We start from the raw sequence: 23,955 nt of genomic DNA, 5'->3' as shown, positions 1-23,955 counted from the left end.
GTTTCGTTCCATATGTTACGGTATTCATCTCAAACACCGTAACTTCCTTGTCAGGTGAAAACCGGTAGAGTATCGACTGCAATGGTCTGTCCTCTGGTGTAGTGAGTATCTGTCGGAACATTTTCTCGACGTCCGATAAGAGGAGAATCTGTTTCGTCCGACTCCGCAGGATTATGGACCTCAAGTCTTCCTGCACTACCGGCCCTACCAGAAGCGCATCATTCAAGGATACTCCGGATGATGTTTTGCAGGAAGCGTCAAAGACAACTCTGACCTTTGTGGTGGCACTGGCTTCCTTGACCACCGGATGGTGAGGTAGGAAACACCGTTTACAGGATTCCTCATCGGTACCTTCGATCTTCCGCATATGTCCCAACGTTAGGTACTCTTCCATGAACGCGACGTACTGCTTTCGCAAATTTTCGTCCCTAGCTAGTCTTCGTTCCGTCCCTAGCAGACGCCGGTAGGCGATTTCCCGTGATTCGCCCAGATTTGGAAGGATGTCTGCATTTTTGGGTAAGGGAACTGTGTATCGACCGTCCGAACCTCGTTGAACTCCTCGTTGAAACATATCTTCGCACAATTTCTCCTCCGGTGAATAGGAATTTTGGAATTCCTCCTCTTCGCAGGACCAGAAACGTTCCATCAACCTTTCTAGCTCCGTGGTTGCTGAGAAATGGCAGTTGATCTGTTGGAAGAAGAGTAGCCACCACAGACTACCCAACCGAATACCGATTCCGTGAGGGTTGGTAGATGATTTCCGATAGAAAGTCTCCGCCCAGTTTCGAAGAACTCGAAGAAAGCCTCGATTCCAAGGACAAGGTCGACTTCTTTGGATTGGAAGAATGCCGGGTCCGCCAGTTGGATTCCGTCTGGTAAGTTCCACCCTTTTGTGTTGATGGAAGCTGTGGGCAGGTTTGTGGTCACCTTGGGTAATACCAGGAATGTCATTTCTCGCGAGAAGTCCGAAACCCGCGAGCGCAGAACCATTTGAATTGAGTGTTTAACCTTGGCGACTCCCTGTCCTATGCCGAGGACCGAAACGTCGACCTTATTCCTGGAGACCTTCATCCGCTGGGATAGTCGTTCCGACACGAAATTGCTTTCTGACCCGGAGTCCAAAAGAGCTCGAGCGTTGAACCTAACACCAATATCATCCTCGACAACAACTACCGCTGTGGCAAGCAGGATTCTTGATGATACCTGAGCAACGTTACATGCCGAAACGTCTGTAGCCGCCACGTTGGCCACTTGGTGTAGGATTGGAGCTTGTGGATCCATGTGAAACCTCGGAATTCGTTGATTGGTTGCCCCCAGCAACCGCCGTCGTGACGTTATTGTCCTTCTCCGCTCTGAAGCATATCAGAGTATGGTGTCGCTTCTTGCAGATCCGACAGGAGAACTTTGATAGGCAATCCTTCGCCTGGTGCCCAGATCGGAAGCAGTTTCTGCAAAGTCCTTTGGATTTCAGCAACGAGTCCCTGTCCGCCACGGATAATTGTAGGAATGCGGAACATTGGTATAGAAGATGGCTATCCTTGCAAGCCATACATCTTCCTGGGTTCGGTTGAACCGAGTTGTAGCTCGTTTTCACTGTCGGTAACTTAGGTTTGGATGAAGGTAATGGAGGATGGGACCTGGTGTCCACCGACCTTGGCGGAAACGATTCTAGAACTTGAATTCGTTTCCGAAGGAATTCGGTTAGGTCCTCTAGTGAATCTTGTTCCTTAGTAGCCGCACATTCTTCCCATGCGCGGCGGGTGTATGGGTTCAGGCGCATAGTTAGTAGATTCACTAGCAACAAGTTCTTATAGTCCGCCGGATCCACGATTTGATCGAGCGTTTGGACGATCCGATCGAAACCTTCCACTAGAGTTCGCAACTCGGATATGGATTCCTTGGAGAGGGTCGGAAGCTTGAACAAAGCTTGAACTTGCTTCTTCTTCAGCAACTTGTTGTTGTTGTATCGCTTACACAAGGTGTCCCAAGCGATCTGATAATTAGCCTTGGTAATCTTCAGCGAATCGACCATACTTTTCGGTTCACCTTGAAGACATCCTTTCAAGTAATGGAATTTCTCCACCTCTGGCAAATCGGTTCTCCAGTGAATCAATGAGGTGAACAAATCCCTGAAGCTCAACCATTCATCGATTTCCCCGCTGAACGTTTGCAGCTTGATCTGCGGTAAACGAACGTGATCGAGAACACCCAGCATAGACGGTTCACGAACGGATTGTTCCAAATCGGACGGCTCATGCAGTTCCTTAACCTTATCCTTCAAAAAGGACTTCCCTTCATAGTACCGTTCGCTTATTTTCACCCGCAGTTTCTCGAAATACTTCTCCTCGTCTTCAAAATCTTCATGCGATTTCAGTTCCACTAAAGCGTCACTGAATTTCTCCCATAACGTATCAATTTTCTCCAACCGAACTTCAACTTGTGAAGCCGTAGTCTGGTCATTGAATTTCTGGATGAAAGATGCAATGTCGTCAAAGGAAAGCGTTACGTCCTCCAACTGCATCTGCAGCTGCCGCAGAGATGCTCCTTTCCTTGTAGTGGGTGCCATATTGTAACGTCAATGGAGTGGTACAGGAAGAAATTATGTAATATTCCGCGTGTCGACTTGCTTCGGCGGACATATACTGTCCAAATTCACTGACCTGACAGAACAGGTAACTGTTCTAGGAATCCAAATCAATCAACATGTTTTAGTATTTCGATGACGTCAAAACAGTTTTGGTATGGCAGCAGCTCAATTCCAGTTGGGGTTCAGAAAAGAGGAGAAAGCAGGGTGTAATATCCGGAGAACCTTGGCTTCGGCCGGGCATATACTGTGGCAACCTACCTGGAGGTACCTACAGTGGCACCAATCCCGGATTCCGATACTTCTGACCAAAAACGACAATGTTCAGCGATGGGTCATCCGTTACTTGGCTCCAACAATCAAGTTCAAGTTCCGTGGTAGTTTGAAGAGGAATAATTGGCATGTAGTATTCGTAGTGCTAGCTTCGGTAGGACATATACCGTAGAACTAACCTGGAGGACTTACAACTCCGCAAAACAGATCCAAGAGTCGAGAATGCTTGATGGATTTACTTCCAGCAGACTTACTCTAACGAGCAGTTCTCAAACAGGGCTTGCGTGGCAGTAATTGAAGAGGTTTCACAGAAAATTCATTTACAATGGTGTATTATCTGTACGCCTAGCTTCGGCAGTGCAGTAGGGTGGATGTACCAATTATGGCACTACTAAGGAAAACTATTTATACTAAAATAACGAGAAGACCAACGAATGTCATCAATATGTTAAAAGATAGCTAAGTTTCCACACTTTACAGGAAAAATATATAAACCGAGCCAAATTTACTTTTAGTATTTATTACAGCGTGTGCCAATGATAGGAACCCTGTACCAATTATGGTTACATTTTTTAACGTCGGTTCCTTTTCGCACTATTTACATGCATTTCTTATGGGATTAGCCATAACTGGTACACTATGGCGAAAAAGGGTGCAAGGAAGCCGAAATTTTAAGGAAAATGATTTATTTCTACCATAATTTGAGCAAAATGTGGAGTTTAAATGAGTGCAACAATCTTTTGTGAACGTGATCTGTTGTTCACAATTTTTTTCTTGTTGGTTTACTCCGTTAAAGGGTGAAAATCCACTATGGCGAATGATTGGTACTATAACCATAATTGGAGCACTTACCCTACATATACTAAAGTTCACTCACCAAGAAGGGAGGAGGATGGCGCTCCCTCTTCCAAACCGTCCACCGCAAGCGTCCACTAGTATCCGCTACCAGCCCTGTACTGCCCAACCACGGGCAGTGTATACCGATCGATCCAACACGGCCTCCAATGGTTCACGGTTGACGACGGTTGTCGCTTACATCCATGCAACGAGTCCAATAGCATGCATCAAAAATTGGTGTTAATAACATGCAAGTATCGCTTCGGCTAGACATACACCGAACTAATGAGTATTTACCTGAGAGACCAGTACTCCGACCGGTTCGGTGCTCCAGCGCAAAGCAGTTTCGCCGAAAAACGTCCAATTCGCCAGGAAGTCCAAAGGTGTTTCGCAGGTCCGATCGTAATCCACTGATAATAGTTCAATCATCAAACGACCACCGCTCCAGTTTCCTGATTTGCAACAGCTCAAGTGCAATGGTGGAATTGGCGTAATATAATTGCACAAAGCCGACGTCGTTCCTTTATCCCTCGCGAAAAGCGTTGTTCAACAATGTCGATATCCAATTATCCAATTGTGTTCCCTCTCCGATGGCGTCGTGGTACGGTTTCAATGGCGATCACTTGAGATGCGTAGCTTCAAACAGGCGATAATCCCTTTCCAACCGGTCCGGGCATGCACATCCGGCTCGAAGGACCAAAATGTTGCCTTGTTGGTCCTTACCTCTCCGTCGATAGCTCTGGGTGACCAACTCCAACACTGCTTACCGCCTGTGGGATGTTGTACGGCGATGGGGCGAAGCGGGTGACAACCTTGGATTCACCGATTGATTAATTGGGCTGGGTTCGGGGGGTTCAGTTTCAGTGTCCTGGAAATCCTTGTGATCCGGTGATTTCTGGCTGGTATCTTCTTTATTTATATCACATGAAACACATAAAACACGCGCGGTTTGAAGGAAACACAAACTCTACTCTACAATTTATTCCTACATTTTTTACATTTACTTAAGAGCTAACAAATTAAAAGGACGGTACGCAGACCGACGCGGGTGACGATCAATCCAGACTGACTGGTGCTTTGTACTGGTTCTCGTAGAACCCAAGGTCGACCTTCGCAGAGAATTGAGCTACTGCTCGCGAGTAATCCACTCTCCTACGTTCGGCTGAAGCAGGTAGCATTTCGCTGGACATCGGATGACCCATACGTCATCGAGGGAACGACTAGCTGCATCGCTGTTCTCTACCTACTGCCGAGAAGAAATGTGGGTCAAACCAGGCGACCATCGTCCACTCGTCGGATGTTCGTTGTATTCGCCTGTGTACTTCTCTCATCGGCGCCTTTTGGTGAACAGCAAATCGATCGTGGTCGTTGTTCTGGGTAGTTCTGGCTAGCTATCGTACAAAAAGAAAGCAGCACAAAGGCACCATTCAATATAGTTGATTTAGAATAGCATACATTTACTGTACAATGTGTAAGAGCAGCGTTTAATTGGAAACGCTCACGTAGTGCCCTATTGGACAAAGGAGCTGTAAATTAGGTTGTTTCCTAAAAAAACTAGGAGTGGGTAATGTCTGAGACAAAACCGCAATGTTGACGTAGGACAAAGGCTGGAACGAGATTCCGACTTTTATATTTCCATAATACAATGTTTGTTGTTGGGATAATACAAATGGTGGACTGATGTATTGAGTAAAGTTGTTGTGTGATCACTTTCGCTGAACGCATTTATAACCCAACAAACATTTTTGCTGCATAAGAGTAAAACAAATCACTCTTAAGCTAACTTTAGCTCAGAAGCTGTTATTCAGCTGGTTCGGTTACTTGGAAAGATGTTGACTAAATAGAGAGTTATTTCGTTTTAAAGAGAAATGGTCAAATTACCTACGAGAGAATTTTCATCGAGCGGATAAAATTATTACATAATTGAACGGCGTTAGATAGATCTTTTCAACTAAAGTTTAACGTGAAACTCTTTCGACAAAATGTTGTTTTCATCCAGGAAGAACATATTAGTGGCCGACTTCACTATTACTGAACTACCAAGCTTTCAGTCTGTCGCTTTTAATTATTCGAATCATAACTCTTGAGGAATCATTTTCGCTGATCCTGGAAAAGACCGTTTATGAAACAGAAGATTTTGGCAAGACAATTGCATGAATTCCTCACGCAATGCGATTTTACCCATACTGAATGCGGCCGTTTGCTGTCGTGGATGAGATTCCTGGTGCTGCCACCACGATAGCCGAGAGTCATCGCTGAGGAAACAGCTGTTATGCCCCTAGATTAGCAGATGAAGCTCCTCCCATTCGGCGGGCTTTCCAGTTTATTCCGTTTGCATGACCCGCCCACATTGTATCAGACGCTTCAAACGACTAATCAACCGTTCTTTGAGACAATTTCTAATCGAACGGATGGACTAATTGAAGTATTGAATAGTTAAGATCATTTTAATTCGTTGTCCGAATAAGATAATGCGTTGCTAAATTTCGTGTAGAAAGATTAGTGATCGATTTTGCTGTTGCTGAGCCACCAAGCATTCAACCATTCACTTTTAGAATGCACTACACTTTTACCGATCGATGGAATATATCCGAAAATTATCCGATTTATAACTCTTAAGGAATAATTTTCTCTGGTCCTGAAAAGGTCCGTTCAAATAAACGGTTGATTTTAGAAAGACAATTGAAAATTATCCGCACTGAATGCGAGAAGCCATCGAAAACTGCCGCCGCCTGCTGCCGTGAATGAGATTGCTGGTTCTATCAGATAGATAGTCGAGAGTCGTCGCTGGGTCTGTGCGCAGCTACCCAGATGCGGACGTAACTTCCATTGCGGGGCCCACCACAGCCGTGATCAGTGGATGAGATTTCTGGTGCTATCACTCGTCGCAGTTGACGTGCTGCTGTGTAGCCGTGGAGGTGATATCCATCTCCACCCTCCCTGACTGATGCAACGAAAATGACGAAAGAAATCAGAGGGAACAGCTTTTATGCCCCTAGATTAGCAGATGAAGCTCCTCCCATTCAGCTGGCTTTTCAGTTTATTTCGATTGCATGATCCGCCCCGCATGCTTCAGACGCTTCAAACGATTTTCAACCAAGAAATGAGAAAAAATTTCATTAAACAAATGAAGTACCCAAAATATAAAAAGAATTGGATCATTTTAATTTGAAAAATGCTAGAATTAAACAAGGAATCGCCCTTAAATTACGGCACACAAAAATTAGTCATTTTCAACCCCTCCTCATCTCTATGTCACATTTTTTGTATGGGACCTCTGAAATTTTTGTATGAGTCGTCACACTTTGCTGCACCCCCCCCCCCCCCCCTTTAAACGTGACGTAATTTCTGGACGCTCCCCAATGTTTCACGAAAAATGGTTCTGATAGGACAATGCGTTGCTAAATTCTGGGTGGAACGATTAGTGGCCGGAATTCAATCTTTCATTTTTCGATTGAACCACACTTTTCTAGATTGATGGAATGAAATTATCTGATTTACAACTCTTGAGGTATCATTTTCGGTGGTCCTGAAAAGGACCGTTTGATTAATTGACGATTTTAGGAACGAAATGGCATGAAAACATCATGTCACGCAATGCGTGTTGGTTTTCTCTTTGCTAAATACAGGATGCCACCGAAAATTGGTACGCCGCTTTCTGCCATGGATGAGATTCCTGGTGCTATCCGCACGATAGCCGAGAGTTGCGGCTGGGTTGAAGTGCCACTTCTCAGCTGTGGAGGTGACATCCACCCTGCCTGACTGATCCAACGAAAATGACGAAAGAAATCAGAGGGAACAGCTTTTATGTCCCTAGATTGGCAGATGAAGCTCCTCCCATTCGGCTGGCTTTCCAGTTTATTTCGTTTGCATGCCCCGCCCCGCATGCACCAGACGCTTGAAACGGTTAATCAACCGAGAAATGAGAAAATTTTCAATAACCAAAATAACCAAAATGTTGGATGTTTTAGATTATTTTAATTCAAAAAATTGTTAAATTAAACAATGTTTCACTTAAAATGGTCTGGATAGGATAAAGCGTTGCTGAATTCCTGGTGGAATCATTAGTGGCCGGCATCATTATTGTTGCGGGGCCACCAAGCATACAATTTTTCATTTTTCGGTTGCACCACACTTTTACCGAGCGATGGAATTAAATAATTATCTGATTCACAACTCTTGAGGAATAATTTTCTATGGTCCTGAAAAGAACCGTTTGAATATTGGACGATTTCAGACAGAAAATTGACATGAATTTATCATGCCACGCAATGCGTGTTAGATTTCCGTTCTGAATGCTGAACGCCGTCGAAAATTGGCCCGTCGCTTACTGCCGTGGATGCGATTAGTGATCGCCTTCACTGTTGCTGAACCACGACCAAGAATTCAATCTTTCACTATTTGTTTTCACTACACTTTCTCGGTCGATGGAGGAAATTTATCCAATTAACTCTCTAGGAAGCATTTTCGATGGTCCTGAAAAGAACCGTTTGAATTATGGACGGTTTTAGAAAGAAATTGAAATCAATTCATCATGCCACGCAATGCGTATTGGATTTCTCCGTGCTGTTTGCTGGAAGCCGTCGAAAATTGGCCCACCGCTTGCTGTCGTGGGTGCGATTCCGGATTTTGCTGCTGCCTCTGCCACCACCGTCGATCAATCTAATGTTTAAATACTTCCTTGGTCTGCCGCGTTAGACGGTTAGAAGGTGAATGTGCAACAGCACCCTTGCCGAAAACCACCACCTCCGAGCCGACACGGCCGTCAAAGAAGAATGACGAAAACGCAAACGAAGAAACTGGGCAGCTCTCGTTCGATGCGTTCACCTCGAGACGACAAAGACAAATGAGGGAAAATGCAAAGAAGCAGTAGCTTTTATATTCGACGAGAGCGTCCAAAATGTGCTCGATCGTGATTGGCTGGAATAAACATGAATTCACTTTTCCCAGTTTTTCAATAGTTTGCTATTGCAAATCAGCAAATGTTAATATTAAACATAATTGGTGTAAAGATTTCCAATCGATTGGAGCAAAAATTTTGAAAATTCAACGAGAAATGGCTGAGTTATTAACGCTCAAAATCTCCACTTCAAACGTAACGCGGCCGATTTCTGAAAATTTAGAATGACACCCGGTATAGAAAAGAGAGACGTAGTCCTACGTCAAAAGCATCAGATCATCTTGCTGTCTTCTGCAATATTTTTCGTTGGAATGCAAGCAATACATGTGCCGAAGGAATCAACATGATTTGACGCTAGTCTCTCTTGCAATCACTCATTTCATGTGTGAGCATAATTTAACACCAGTGTGATTTTATTTTGAAAGTTAACATTATAAGTGAGCACCATTTGTACCACTTGAAATACATTGACAATTTATAATTATCAATGTGTATATGATAGAATTCACACCTCCAGCAAGCTTTAGTACAGGCAGATGGAGGTGATTATTGCGATACACAAACGTGAGAGTGTTTTGAGTTATCAAATATTCCTTTATAATGTTCACAACATATGCATTTCTTTGCATTAGCCGACCAAAAATTCTTTGCAACCTCAGCAATAAAGAACGTAAGAAATTAAAAAAAAAAACATTGTTTTTCCTCGTGAAAATATAGACCGGCCCTGATCAAAAGTACGCCTATGAATTAAAGCCAAATTAGTCATTCGGTAAGGATTGATGTAATTGAATGACATTTTTCGAATGAACAAACGCAAATTTTTAAATAATGATACGGCAAAGGTGCTAAAGTGAGGTTTTTTTGCTTCACTTCTCTATAAAGTACAGCAGCTATGATCGGAACAGTAACCGCAAACTGTCGAGTGTGGTTGATTTGCAATTTCTGTATGTCATATTTGCCCCCGGCTCCGATGCTTTCGGCTGGGCAAATTTAATTAATTTCGATGTTTAAGTTTAATGTTAATATTAATTCATTTTTATATATTTTAATGCCGCTCCACTTATTTTTCCCATTGCGTCGATGGACAATGGCAGAAAACAGCACGCCAAAATAAATAAACGCCAAACGCAGCCAGCAGCACTCGTATAATCAGCCAAACATAATTAATTTAATTAAATTTAATTTGAAATTGCGATAGGCAGTTGTCCACTCGGAAACATAATCGGACAGAATTAAAAAATTAAAGCAGAAAAATCCGGTTAAAATTTTCATCCCCAATGCGTCGGAGTTTAAAATGTTTTGTTTATGGTGCTGCAAAAAATGGCATTTCCCGTGGATCACAACGAAAAATCGGTACTCCAGGAAGATAACCACTGTTCTGCATATGCTCAACCGGAAGGGGTATGAGAAGAGTCCAAAGAGGAACAATCGTGTGCCATCTGTGCTGTCGAAATTCGTCCTGACGCACTGTCCTCTGCCTGCCAGTCCACCGAGAGAGTATCGAATCGTGGCACTCTGCTGCTGGTCGGTCGGTTGGTTTTGGCTGCCGGACAAGTGTACGTACATGGACAATAATTTATTCTCCCATTCCCAGGGCCCTGGCCAGACCAGTTTGGCTCAGCAGTTGTAGGGCCTGCAATTGAAGCTCGAATCGCTTCTCTATCCGGCAGGATCAAGCTTTTACCAGAACGATCGCGGTAAACCACGTTCCTTGTATGGTCGTTTTTTCTCCGAAACCAACTCTGCGCCACCGACTCCAGTAGTGGTTGTGGCCGCTGTAGCACTTTATGACTATGCGTGGAAACGCATGTGGCAAATAAAATACTGCCGGTAGTTAGCAAAGGGAGCCTTTTTGTCCTTCGCTATCGGAATAGTTTATTTCATGGAAACCGCAGTGAGATAAATTAAGTGCTAGCGCTGTGAACTAACCACAATACAAGTTTACAGGTGCTGGTAGTTTTTAGTTATCTTTTTCTTGCAGAGATGATAAGTGAATTATTTGTATGCAATTACTGCTTGACCGACAGCTTTTAATAAGCTTGTGAATAGTTCTCATACAAAGTAGGTAGTAGCATAATGATATTGAGGTGTCCTTTTTCGTTTTATCCCTGATGATTGGAATAGCTTAAACTTTCACGAAAAACATACAACTAGAAAGTCAAGTAACCCTGAATCAGTTGTTTGCTATGATTATATCTAATTGTGTTATGTGTTTATTGATATTAACTTATTAACACAATAAATGGTAGAATCCGAAACAATATTGGGCACGATATCATAAAACATACGATGTTAAACTTTTTTCTTTCAGCTTCGCATTTTTGTTCATCAAAAATATTGTTTATGCAATTCAGTATCATAATTTTTATATGTATATTTTATATAGGCTCTGGGACCATTTGGGCAGGGGGACCTATTTAGGGCACTTGCTGCTATAACTCAGACAATTTTGAACCGATTGACTTGATTGTTGTGACATGATCAGATACGTACAGTATCTAGCTATGTTCAAAAATTCAAGTTAATCGGTTTGAAATTGACTGAGTTGTAGAAACGAGTGCCCCAAATAGGTCCTCCTGACCAAATGGTCCCAGACCCTAACTTATTTCGGTATCACAATGGCCAACTTTTTCGTATTGCTTCATTATGTAACTGAAATCAGTTGCATAATGAAAAATAGTTGCATTATGTTCATTATACAACTCATTTGTGTTGCATTATGAACATTATGCAACTCAAATGAGTTGTATAATAAAAAAAATCATTGCATAAAATTTTGTATGTAACTCATTGCAAAACTCGATTTTTTTTCAGCACTCTTCGTATTCATCAAACGAGGCAAGCCTCGTTGGATAAATATACGACTAGTGCTAAAAAAATCTACGCTTTGCAACTCGTTACATAAATAACTATTGTTTTATGCATATCTATATATTAATACTTTGCCACGATTTTGAGTATTTTTGTAGGTCAAACCAATAATGTATTAATCCGCAAAATATAATTATGAATCTCGCATTTATTGTTCGTCATTTTCTACACAGCGACTAAAGGCACACTAAACAAGAAAACAAACCCCCATCTGAAGCAAGTCATCATACTTCACTGTCTATTATCAGTGTTATATCTGACGCCTCAGCTAATTTTGCACCCCTGGATAATCTAAACCATCCGTTAGCAGTAGTCGGAAGCAATTTCCAAGCTCACATTATAACTTTCCGTATCCTCCAACTGACTGGTGAAATGGGGAGAAAATTATTCACTTTTCCGGCCTAGCAACATTTGCTGCGGTACGTTTCTAGCACGATCCTTCCAATATAGATATGAAATTCTGCTCCCTTCAAATGTTTAATGAGTTATAATATCTAACCATATTTAAATTCGCTCGTCCTTACCCCGCTCACAGAGTCATCCGACGAATGACGAGGAAACGCAGGGGGAACATACCCTAACAGAAATAATTCCACGCTACTCGCTATAGAAGGTGCAGGTTGCGAGAAAATAGAGACGAGAATATTAATGATTCGAATGGGTTAATAAAAATAAAGTTGTAGGACCACGTCGTTGAAACGTCCTGCCATTACACAGTTCAGTGTATCAGGAATTTGAAACAGTAGCAAAATTTCTCAACCCCTTTAGTAGTTTTCAGTGAACGAGTGAAACGAAACCCATGGATATAGGTAGCCTATAGGAGTAGAATGGTAATGGGGTAAGCTAGCTTTCCATTAAAATGAAGGGGCTCATTCACAAAACTAAAAGTTATGTATGATTTTTTTTTCATACGATGAAGATGTGTTTACAATTGTGGAAAACTATCTAAACGTAGCATTCTACTTTATACTGCAGGACGTATCAACAGGAGCTGAGCTTGCTCCGCAGTATTATTTACCTACAACTATAATCCAGTTCATATAATCAAAGTTCAAGTTTCTTTAGGTTCATTAATTTTGTAACAATGTTTTGCCGAATTTGCAATAACTTCGGTGGCAGTATCTTGCCCTACATTATCAGATTTTGAACTTTTCCATTTAGAGGTACATATATTTGTGCGTTATTGAATAACAACTTTTTCAGAAAATTATATCGCCAAATCGGCTTGTTGGGTGGAAATGATGTCCTCGACGATTTTTGAGGATATTTGAAAGACTTTAAGAAAAAAAATACATTTAGAGAAATATTTACCACCGATCTATGTTGGATCTCATAAAATTTTGATTTTCAGAAAACCTTACTTTCCGATTTGTCTTAATTGTTTTTCTGTCGAAAGCTGACCAGCCTCAAAATTTGAAACGTATCCCAGGATAATCAAATGCTATAAATCTTTTATCAAGTTTTTATGCATAGTTTTTTATTGGAACCTGTACGTAGAATCTATGTTTGATGTAAACTTGAAAAAAAATGTTTACTTTAGCTAGTTTTTAAAAATGATTAAAACAAAAAATCAAGATAAAATATTTAGAAGCATTCGACCATCTTAGGCTACTTGACAAATTTTGAGGCTGGGAGTCAGCTTTCTACAGAAAAATAGTACATTAAAAACGAAGGGTAATGCTTTTAGAAAATTAAAATTATATGACATCTTGCAGAGTATTTTTTCCCCCTTAAAGCCCTTCAAATATCCTCACACATCTTTGAAGACTCATTTCAATCCGACAAACCATTTTTGAGTTACGTTTTTTGAAAAAGAAAATTAGTTATTTCTCATTCGCCCCTTTCAAAAGTTAGGTGAGGCAAAATTGATATGTGTTGATGCAAAAGTAAATGATTCACAAAATCCTATGCTGCAACAAAATTTCTTTAAAACTGAAACATATCGAGTCATAATATGGTAATTTTTCTCGTGTTGTGGGTGAAAATGCTTTAAATATTATAACAACAATTATTAAGGCTATGGATCGCCAATCCGAAGACGGCGGATTCGATTCCCGATCTGGCCAGGGAAATTTTCTCGACTCCTTGGGCATAGTGTATCATTGTACTTGACACACAATGTACAAATTCATGCAATGGCAGGCAAAGAAAGCAGACCAAGTCCAAATGCGAAAGTCGTGCCATAACTAAGAAGAAGAATAAGAAGAAGAAGAACACAGGACCAAAAACAAAAACCTTCTAAAAGTACTCCATGTCTCTAGCGTTCGAATTTTGAGCTAAATCATTTAATAATATTCGCAAAAAAACGCATTTGATAGAATGAAACATAACTGCAAATATATCAAAATTCTTTTCACTATGTCCTCCAGCCCTCCGAAGTTGTAGTCTGCATACCCTGGAAAGAACGTCCAACCTACAGGGGATAGACAAAATGAACGGAATAGGCTAAATTTTCACTTTACAAAAAATGGTCATCTAGCTGTATTTTTTCGAAAAATGTATCAAAACATTTCAAATTTTAACTGTAAGTTGGTCAAAGTTGGAGTAGATTGGGCTAATCAACAAGAAATCAAAAAGATTCCAGTTAAAGGCGTAATTTGAGCTGTTATATCTCCGGATTCAATGACCCGAATGCAATGAAATTTTGAGCATTCATCTATAAAAATGAATTTTTGTCTGTCTGTCTGTCTGTCTGTCTGTCTGTCTGTCTGTCTGTCTGTCTGTCTGTCTGTCTGTCTGTCTGTCTGTCTGTCTGTCTGTCTGTCTGTCTGTCTGTCTGTCTGTCTGTCTGTCTGTCTGTCTGTCTGTCTGTCTGTCTGTCTGTCTGTCTGTCTGTCTGTCTGTCTGTCTGTCTGTCTGTCTGTCTGTCTGTCTGTCTGTCTGTCTGTCTGTCTGTCTGTCTGTCTGTCTGTCTGTCTGTCTGTCTGTCTGTCTGTCTGTCTGTCTGTCTGTCTGTCTGTCTGTCTGTCTGTCTGTCTGTCTGTCTGTCTGTCTGTCTGTCTGTCTGTCTGTCTGTCTGTCTGTCTGTCTGTCTGTCTGTCTGTCTGTCTGTCTGTCTGTCTGTCTGTCTGTCTGTCTGTCTGTCTGTCTGTCTGTCTGTCTGTCTGTCTGTCTGTCTGTCTGTCTGTCTGTCTGTCTGTCTGTCTGTCTGTCTGTCTGTCTGTCTGTCTGTCTGTCTGTCTGTCTGTCTGTCTGTCTGTCTGTCTGTCTGTCTGTCTGTCTGTCTGTCTGTCTGTCTGTCTGTCTGTCTGTCTGTCTGTCTGTCTGTCTGTCTGTCTGTCTGTCTGTCTGTCTGTCTGTCTGTCTGTCTGTCTGTCTGTCTGTCTGTCTGTCTGTCTTAGTCGTAGTAGTTTGCGGGACTTACTTAAAGAATAATGGTGATGATATTATTACACTCAAATTTTGTTTCACTCAAATAATACAAAAGTACCACATTTTTCACACAAAGTAGTTAACAAATGAAAATTGTAAGCAATGTATTGTAGTTTTTTGTCTTGGAATTATTAATAGCATACTACTGGATATATTTGATAAACAACAGTGACATTTTCATAACACTCTTAATTTATTTTACTCAAGAAGCTACTGCAGTACCTTAATTTTCATACTAAATAATAATTAACAAATCAAAATTTGAAGCAACAACATGTAGTTTTTTAGCCCTAATTTTTCCGTTAGAATGTACTGGGCATGCTCTTGATGAAGTTTTTTTTATTCAAACTTACGGAGAAACTTCAAAGAATGCAAACATGGCTGCCGCAATGGCCGACTTCGTCCCCTACTCACGTTTTCAAGAGCACCAATCTTGAAAATTCGTAATCAAATGCTCTCGATTTGTAAAAGCTGTCTCTTTTTGCAAGTGAGCAAAGCCAGGAAAAACAAGTGCGGCTTGGCTCGAGGCTTTGTTCGTCAGATTTGTGCCTCTAAAGTTTGTATGAAAAATTACAATGGGATTTCTTGATGTTTCACCTTAAGGCAATTGTCTTTGATTGTTCGAAAAAGTGCATTAAACATGCTGTTATTTTAATAAAAATAGCAGTGAAGGCCGATTTCGATACAAAATAGCCAACTTTGATATTTTCCAATAGACGATTTTAAAGACGTGAAATTGTTAAAAAAAAATAGTAGTGTAAATTAATTGAATTGTAGCCTAACCTTTAACTAGGAAGAATTCTGTTTGAACGCTATTCCAACAATTTCCGCCTATGTAACAATACAATATATGAGATAAAACTTATCAAAATATATGCCGAATAAAAAAATCAGAACAAACACTACTATTATTTTGATCAATTTCACATAATATTTCGTGTTGAGTTTTGTTCGCGATTTGAAAATTTTCAAATTTTGATAGTACAAAATTAACCATATTTGTAGATCGTTGTTGAACTTTCAGCTTAATCTATCATAGGAAAATAAAGTAATAACATGTCGAAATAGGCCATTTTGTATACAAATCGGCTTTCACTGCAATTGTTATCAACAGAGATGTATTTGAGGAATAATAGTGATGTTTTCATTACGCTCATATTTTCTTTTATTTGAGGAACTATGAAAAACCACTATTATAAATTCAATCTGATTGGTTTAATAGCGATGACATTTTGTTTTTTTTTTCAAATAAGGCTGACACAAATATTGATTTTTTCTTATGTACCCACCTACCCACTCCCCCCATCGGAAAATTTGGGTTGGAGTTCAACATTTTGCCTGGGAAAACAAATAAATTATTCAAGAAATTTTAAAATGTTAAGATGAAATTTGAGTCGTCCAGAAAATTTCTTAACAAATCCGATATGTTTTGATTCCTAATTGTTTGGGTATTTTTTTTTATCTAAAACTTTTATTTATTTATCATCCCCCCCCCCCCCCCCCTCTCGCTTGACAAATCAACGAGCACTGTGGCAAAAGAAGAAAATCAGCTTTGTTCCGGCCTAATTTGTGGAAGAAAAATAAATAAAAAGAACAAAATTTAAAAAAAAACCTAATTAATCCACCTAGCGGTGATGGTGCCTTTCTCGTGCCTTCTAAACCCATTTCGACAAAACTCAAGTAGCATGTTGATGAATATCGCACTTTCATACGTTTAACGAAAATCCATTTCATGACACCAGAAATCATATCGTTTATCTGGCTTTTGATGTTTGAACTTTAAACTCTTAAAAAAAGCCGCAATCTTTAATTTGCAGACGCCATTTTGGATTTAAGTCCGCCATCATGGATATTCTGGTTATTATTTTGGACTCCAGACTTCTTCCCCATACCAGATATACCCATATTGAAAGGTAGAGCCTCAAACTCCATTAAACAGTCACCATTTTGGATATTCCGGTCGCTATTTTTGAACTCATGACATTTTTTACATATCAAATATACTCAGATTTCATGATTTAAGATCCTAAGCCGCCATTAAACAGCCTCAATCTTGAATTATGAGACACCACCTTGGATATTCTGTCGACACTTTTGAACTCTGGGCATCTTCCCCATACAAAATATAGCCATATTTCATGGTTTTAGAGCCTAAAACACCGTTAAACAGCCGCCATTTTGAATTTGGTGCAGCCATCTTGGATTTTGACCGCTATCTTGGATATTCTGGTCACCATAGTTGGACTCCGGACATCTTCCCTATACCAAATATACCCATATTGCCTGGTTTTAATGCCTAAAACACCATTAAACAGCCGTATTCTTGAATTTTGAGCCACCATCTTGGATTATAGATCGCCATCTCTGCACTAAAGACATCTTCCCCATACCAAAGGTACCGATATTGCATGGTTTTAGAGCCTAAAACACCATTAAACGGCCGCCATCTTGAATTTTGAGCCGTCATCATGGTTTTTTGACCATCATCTATTATCATCATATTATGGTCACTATTTTTGGACTTAGGACATATTCGTCATACCAAATATACCCAGATCACATGGTTTTAAGGCCTAAAACTCCATGAAACAGCCGGCATCTTCACTTTAAAGTAGCCATCTTGAATTTTAGACCACTATGTTGGTTATTTTGGTTGTTATAAACAACCGCCATTTTGAATTTTGAGCCGTCATGATGAATTTTAGACCATCATCTTAGATATTATGGTCACCATTTTTGGACTTAGGACATCTTCGTCATTCCAAATGTTCCCAGATCACATGGTTTTAAGGCCTAAATCTCCATGAAATAGCCGCCATATTTAAATTGGAGTAGCCATCTTGAATTTTAGACTACCATTTTGGTCGTCATTTTTTGACTCCAGACATCTTCCCTATACCAAATATACCAATATTTCATAGTTTTAGGGCCCAAAACACCATTAAACAGCCGCCATCTTGAACTTTGAACCGCCATCTTGGATTTTAGATCGCCATATTGGATATTCTAGTCACCATTTTTGCCCCATACTAAATATACCCATATTGCTTGGTCATAAGGCCTAAAACACCATTAAACAGCCGCCATCTTGAAGTTTTCTGGGTATTCCGGTTGCCGTTTTTGGACTCCGGACATCTTCCCTATACCAAGTATACCCGTATTGCATGGTTTTGGAGCCAAAACATCATTGAACAGTCATCATCTTAAATTTGGAGCTGCCATCTTGAATATTAGGCTGCCATCTTGAATTTTGGGCCGACATTTCTGGTCTGTAGTGTTGATTTCCGCACAAAATTGTCAACCATACTAAAGGCTACAAAAATCGCCGCAGTTTGATGTGACCCATGACGAGGTTTGGTTCAGTTTTAAATACGGCCAGTTCTACCGGTGCTGGTCCGGATCACTAAAATGGCCAAATCTCCAGAACGCCTTGACCGATCCGGACAATTTTTAATAGCAAACAATGCGGTAAAATTCCGGTTCGATTCGAGCTATAATCTAAAAAATCCGCCAATGGGAACTGCCTAAAAAATGGCTAAAATATAAACGACTCATAGAAAAGTGATCATTTTCCATACCAAAATCGAAAATTGCCAATAAAGAAGTTAGAGTGGGAGCAATAATAAACTATAATATTTCCATAAACAAATCAAAAAGTGCATAAATAAATCAAAATTTCCCATAAATAATTGATCTTCAAGCAATAAAAAATGTCGGAATTTCCACAAATAATTCAAAAATTGCAATAAATAACTACATTTTTTTTTTCACCAAAGAAGTTTAAACTTTCCATAAATAAATCTGATTTTTCCATAAATAATTAAAAAATTCCCAATTGAAAAACATCAAAAAAGCAATTGAACATTTAGCAATAAATACGAAACAATGAGTAAAGTAACAGATTTGGCCAAGCCATGCGGCGAAGCCGCATAGAGGATTGAGGAACTGAGGCGGCAGAAGGCCGCCGAAGTTTCCGAAATCCGAGGCGCCGTAACTGCGTCGATTTGGATCTAGGCAATCCACAGATCCAAGAATTTGCCCGGTAATGCGAACAGATATGTTATCCCTTTTTAAAGTCCGACGAGCGTTAGCGAGTTCGGACAGCAAGCGATTGTCTGTTAAATTGCACACATAGTTTCAGTCTTTCTATCATAATAATTCTGTGATGTAGTATGTTCGAAATTTTTTGTTGGAAAATATATAGTTTTTTATTGCAATTGTTGATTTATTTGTGGAAATTCTGGCATTTTTTATTGCTCGAAAATCAATTATTTATGGGAAGTTTTGATTTATTTATGCGCTTTTTGATTTGTTTATGAAACTTTTATAGATTAGGGTAATTTTCCAATTGTTGCACGGCTAAAAACTCGCCTATTGTTGCACACTCCATGTTATTCTTATGAGGTGTGCAACAATTGGCGAATTTTTAGCCGTGCAACAATTGGAAAATTACCCTATTATTGCTTCCACCCCTATTTATTTATTGGCAATTTTCGAATTATTTATGGAAACTTTTTAATTTATTATGGGGCGTTTAATTGGCTGCCCTAAAAAATGAGTGAACTTATTTTGCGCACCGATATACATACATACAATGTGGAGCGGACCTGGTGTGATGGTTAGAACACTTGACTATCACGCCGATTACCTGGGATCGAATCCCACTCCCGACAAACTCGCAAAATGTGAGTTCTTCCTTCGGAAGGGAAGTAAAGCGTGAGTCCCGAGATAAACTAGCCTAGGGCTGAAAATCTCGTTAATACAGATAAAGAAAAAAAAAACATACATACAAACATACAAATATCATCTCAATTCGTCGAACTGAGTTGATTGGTACAGTGTATCAAACAATTGTCCGTACAGTAATTTTTTGGTCAAAATAATTTTTCATTCAAATGATCATAACTTGTTTATACATCAATCAAATACGCTGAAATTTTGAACAATCATGAACCATATATCAAAGCCAATGATAAATTTTGGACGAGATTGAATGAGTTATAGAACTTTTAGTAAAACTTATAAGATTTTTGAACACATTTATAAAACATTATATGTCAATAAGTACTCGATGAAACTTTTTCATTTTTTTGTGATACAGCTTATACCTAAGGCTTTCATATGCAGCTTCGTTTGAGGTTTTATATTGACTACAAAAAATATATAAAATCTGTATATGTTTATAGTGTCATTTGGAAATTTATCATATTTTGAACAATAAAAGTGCCAAGTGTTTTCAACGTTTTTAAACTCTCTTAATGTAATATTTTTATACAGGACCTACTAAACTACATATGAATAGTAGGTCCTTATGTATTTTTCATTCAGTTAATGCACTTTTATTGGTGGAAAACGTTTGGCAGATTATATGTCCAAAATATGATATTTTTTTTAACATTGTCAACTACATAAGCCCATTTTTCATATTTTTCTAGTGAATATAAAACCTCTAAAGAAGCTGCATATGAAAGCCTCAGGTATCAGCTGTAACACAAAAAAAAATGAAAAAGTTTCATCGAGTACATACAGAGATATATTGTTTTGAAAATGTGTTCAAAAATCTTATAAGTTTTTTCTAAAAGTTCTATAACTTTCAGAAAACTTATTCTATCTCGCTCAAAATTTTACCAGTGGAGCTTTTTACATATGATTCATGATTGGTCAAATTTTCAGCGTTTTTGATTGAAGTATAAAAAAGTTATGAACATTTGAATGAAAAATGACTTCGACCAAAAAATTGCTGTACAGACAACTGTTTGATACACTGTATATGTAACTTGACCCTCCGAGCCTTTTATTGGAAATTCGTTTTTTGAGTGAACATATAGCCTTTCAGTACACTTTGGTATACGAGAAAGGCGAAAACACTAAAATATGAATATTTTTGATGTCTTCGGAAATTTACCCATAAAGCCTTTCAGGAACTCGTTTAGATATTTCTTCAGAAAACTCTCAATGTATTCATTTTTCGACGTGGTTTTTTTTCGAAAATCTGCTTTGAGGATTCTTTTAAACAGTTTAACTCAGGTAACAATTTGATGCTGTACAAACGTTTCTCCAACTATTTTAATTCAGCCTTCATTTGAACGAAGCTTAGCACAAAAAGTACAATCCTTTATTCAGCTCCTAAACATCTAATTTTGGTGATTTTTATTTAACCCTTAGCTGATTGAGGTTTATTGGAAGGCTGGTTTAAGGGTTACTATGTGCTTAATCAGTAATCAATTAAATTTATAATTGTGTAAAAATAAAATAGAAACACTTTCGTGAGCCTATTTTTACCATTAGCTGCGTCTATTTCCAGAAAAGATGTTTAGGTATGTATAAATTAATCTGTGGGAAAACTGGGAATTGAACTCGGATCTCCTGATTTATAGTCACTCACCTTAGCACCTAAACCACACACATATGTATACATATCATCGAAAACAAGAGCATTACTTGTTGTGTATGAATTGTTGAGAACAGAAGTTGAACTAAGAAGCGATGTGGACTTCATGAAAACCATGCTTGGATTAGCCGTAAAAAATTATTTTGAACAACAGGAAAATAGGTTGAACAACAGATGCTTAATCCTGCATGTTGGTGTATGTTTTAAAACTGGTATCCCAGATGAATAATATTCTATCCAACTTATTATTCAGCCATCTATGTATTGCTGATTAAAGAGGTTGAACAAGCCATACTTCAGACCAATATTCAGCTGTCATTGTGTTCAGCCATTGACACCATTAACCAGCTATTGTTCAGCTAATACTCTCACTGTTCAGCTTTTATTGTTGAAGGATCCTCTAGGGGTTTATTCCTCGAGGGATTCTTTTTTCGATTCGGTTCACTGGTCTCCGAGATATGACAGCTCAAAAATTAGTTGTCTAAAAAATAGTGTTTCACGAGAACGGCTCTAGCTTCGCGAAAGATTAACCAATTGAGCTCAAATTTGTACCAATGATGCACATATAATAGATTGACAAACAGTCAAAATTTGAGAAACATAAACAAAAAGTTGCTATCTTCTGCTGCTGTTTGAAAGAGAATGGACCACTTTTTTTTATCATTTCGTCGATTTTCAGCTGAGCATATAAAAAAAAATATTTCAGGAACTTTTTTAAGATTATTTTTTCGATGATCAAAATAATTACAATAAATCGGAGAAAATAGGGTCAATTTTGAAACTCCATTCATTTTGTATGGTATGAAAAATCGGTCGAAAACTTTAAACCTCATTTACTCAAAAGTGACTTTTTGTCCCTTATTTATTGTCCTGCTATGCAGCCTGTAGATCTGTGCGTACTCGATGATGAATTCGCACAATTTCAGTGAAATATTTTCGTGGATAATTCAGTATCATACACAATGCATATAAAAAAACGGTATATGACGAAGCTCACCTCGACATCAATACGGCTAGTCGTGTACGAAAATCGACTTACCTCTTGCGGATTGAAATATTCCTCTTCACGATGGGCCATTTCCTGTATCAATGGGTTCACTTCTAGCTCCCAGCCATCGTTGACTCCCGGTATGTCCATGTTTGTGCCCTACCCACGGTTAACACTACGTTCACAAATCACTTTTCTTTCAACATTTGCTAGGTTTCATCAGAACGCACAACATTACGTCTTTAATTTGTGATATTGCAATACGTCACCCATGTCGCACGTCAATCAAATCACACACTTTCAGAACAAAATCACGAACTAGCGTTCACAAGCTCTCACTCCGAATATATTTTTATCGCCAAAATAGTTTGTTTACACTACAATCATAGACATCAGCATGCTCTCACACGTGGTCTCCCGAACTGACGCGCGAAGAACGATAGATCCTGCCGGCAAAAGTTACTCTGTTGCACCATCAAAAAAAAAATACAAAGTGTGCTAGAAGCGCGGCACTGCAACCCGCGATTCAAATCAGTGCCGCTACACAGTTTCTAGCCCTACTATATAGACACCTATGGGGGCAAGCATGTCAACTGTCAACCCTCATCGCCGCCGTCAAATCAACCAACCGGACTGATTCCCCGATATCAAAGTTCCACCGATGACGCTACTACAGCGCAGATAAACATTCCGTCCTTGCACCGCACCGCAGCAACTGTTCCTCAACCAATTTTGGGCACAGGCGGGAAAAGATGAAAAACGGGGCGCGAGACTTGTATTCGGTTCGACTTTTCCACCACTCTCCTTTGCGCGGGAACTGATTTCGTCCCGCACAGCTTTTGTCGGCCTTCTTTTGTCACTTTTCTATTTGATTTATTCTCTTCTGCTTTTTTCTCTACTGATAAGTTCTCGGTCGTTTATTGATGATATCAGTCCAATTAATTATTTCTCATGACTTCTTCAATTTTATCAGTTTACTTTATCATGTTTCCATGTGTTTTATTTTTGTTATTCTTATTATTACTTTCAAGATAACGTTTTAATCACTACAGCTACGGGCCTTCTATGCCAAAGGTGGCAAAAAAGGTAAACAATCGCTGAACAATTACGAATTGTCCATTAAATTTCATTGATGATATTCGAAAGATGATCTCGCCTGCTTTATGTAAAACACCAGCAAGAAAAGCACAAACACTTGTGTATGGCGAAGAAAAGTCCGTTGCACCTGAAGACTCTTATGTCGATGTGTGTAAAAATGCACACCTTTGGTACATAGCGGAGACGGGTGCAAAAACTTGTTTTCCCTATTTCTTTTTTCCTACTTATTAATAGATCCTGTCGATCCAAATCACTCACAGAGAGCATATAATTATCTCGTATAAGCTATTTATGTTTGACTTGGTGGATATGCAATCAAGCACTGAAAGTTAGAACCCGTGTGTGACTCATGGCCCCAACTGTTCCACTCGGAAATTTCGGCCTCGGTCTTTGGGGCCTACTGTGAAGTGAGCTATTCAGGTTCCATGTGCGGCTGCGGCGATGCGACTCTGGATCCCACCGTAGAAACAACACCGGCTATGCTATTCTCTTCTCCTGCAACCGTCGTTCATGGGGCATCGTGGCAAAAGATACACACCGTTTCGACCGGGTACATAAACATGCGCTCGCCGAGTTGGTACATAGAAGAATACACACTCTCTTTACTCTCACGAAGAGCACAACCGCACGAAGGACGACAG

General features: G+C 39.5%; 1 protein-coding gene across 1 annotated transcript in view; it reads right to left on the bottom strand.

Moving 5' to 3' along the window:
- The window catches only part of LOC109415156 (homeobox protein araucan), a 271,454-nt gene extending 247,744 nt beyond the window's left edge, over positions 1 to 23,710 (bottom strand). The window contains exon 1 of the mRNA XM_062851959.1: positions 22,268 to 23,710. Coding sequence (XP_062707943.1) covers positions 22,268 to 22,366 — 99 coding nt within the window. The 5' untranslated portion in view covers positions 22,367 to 23,710. The remainder of the gene's footprint in view (positions 1 to 22,267) is intronic.
- Between the last annotated feature and the right edge of the window lie 245 nt (positions 23,711 to 23,955).

This window comes from Aedes albopictus, chromosome 2 (genome assembly GCF_035046485.1).
Source record: "Aedes albopictus strain Foshan chromosome 2, AalbF5, whole genome shotgun sequence".
Classification (NCBI taxonomy): Eukaryota; Metazoa; Arthropoda; class Insecta; order Diptera; family Culicidae; genus Aedes; species Aedes albopictus.
This window is presented reverse-complemented; position numbering and strand designations above follow the sequence as displayed.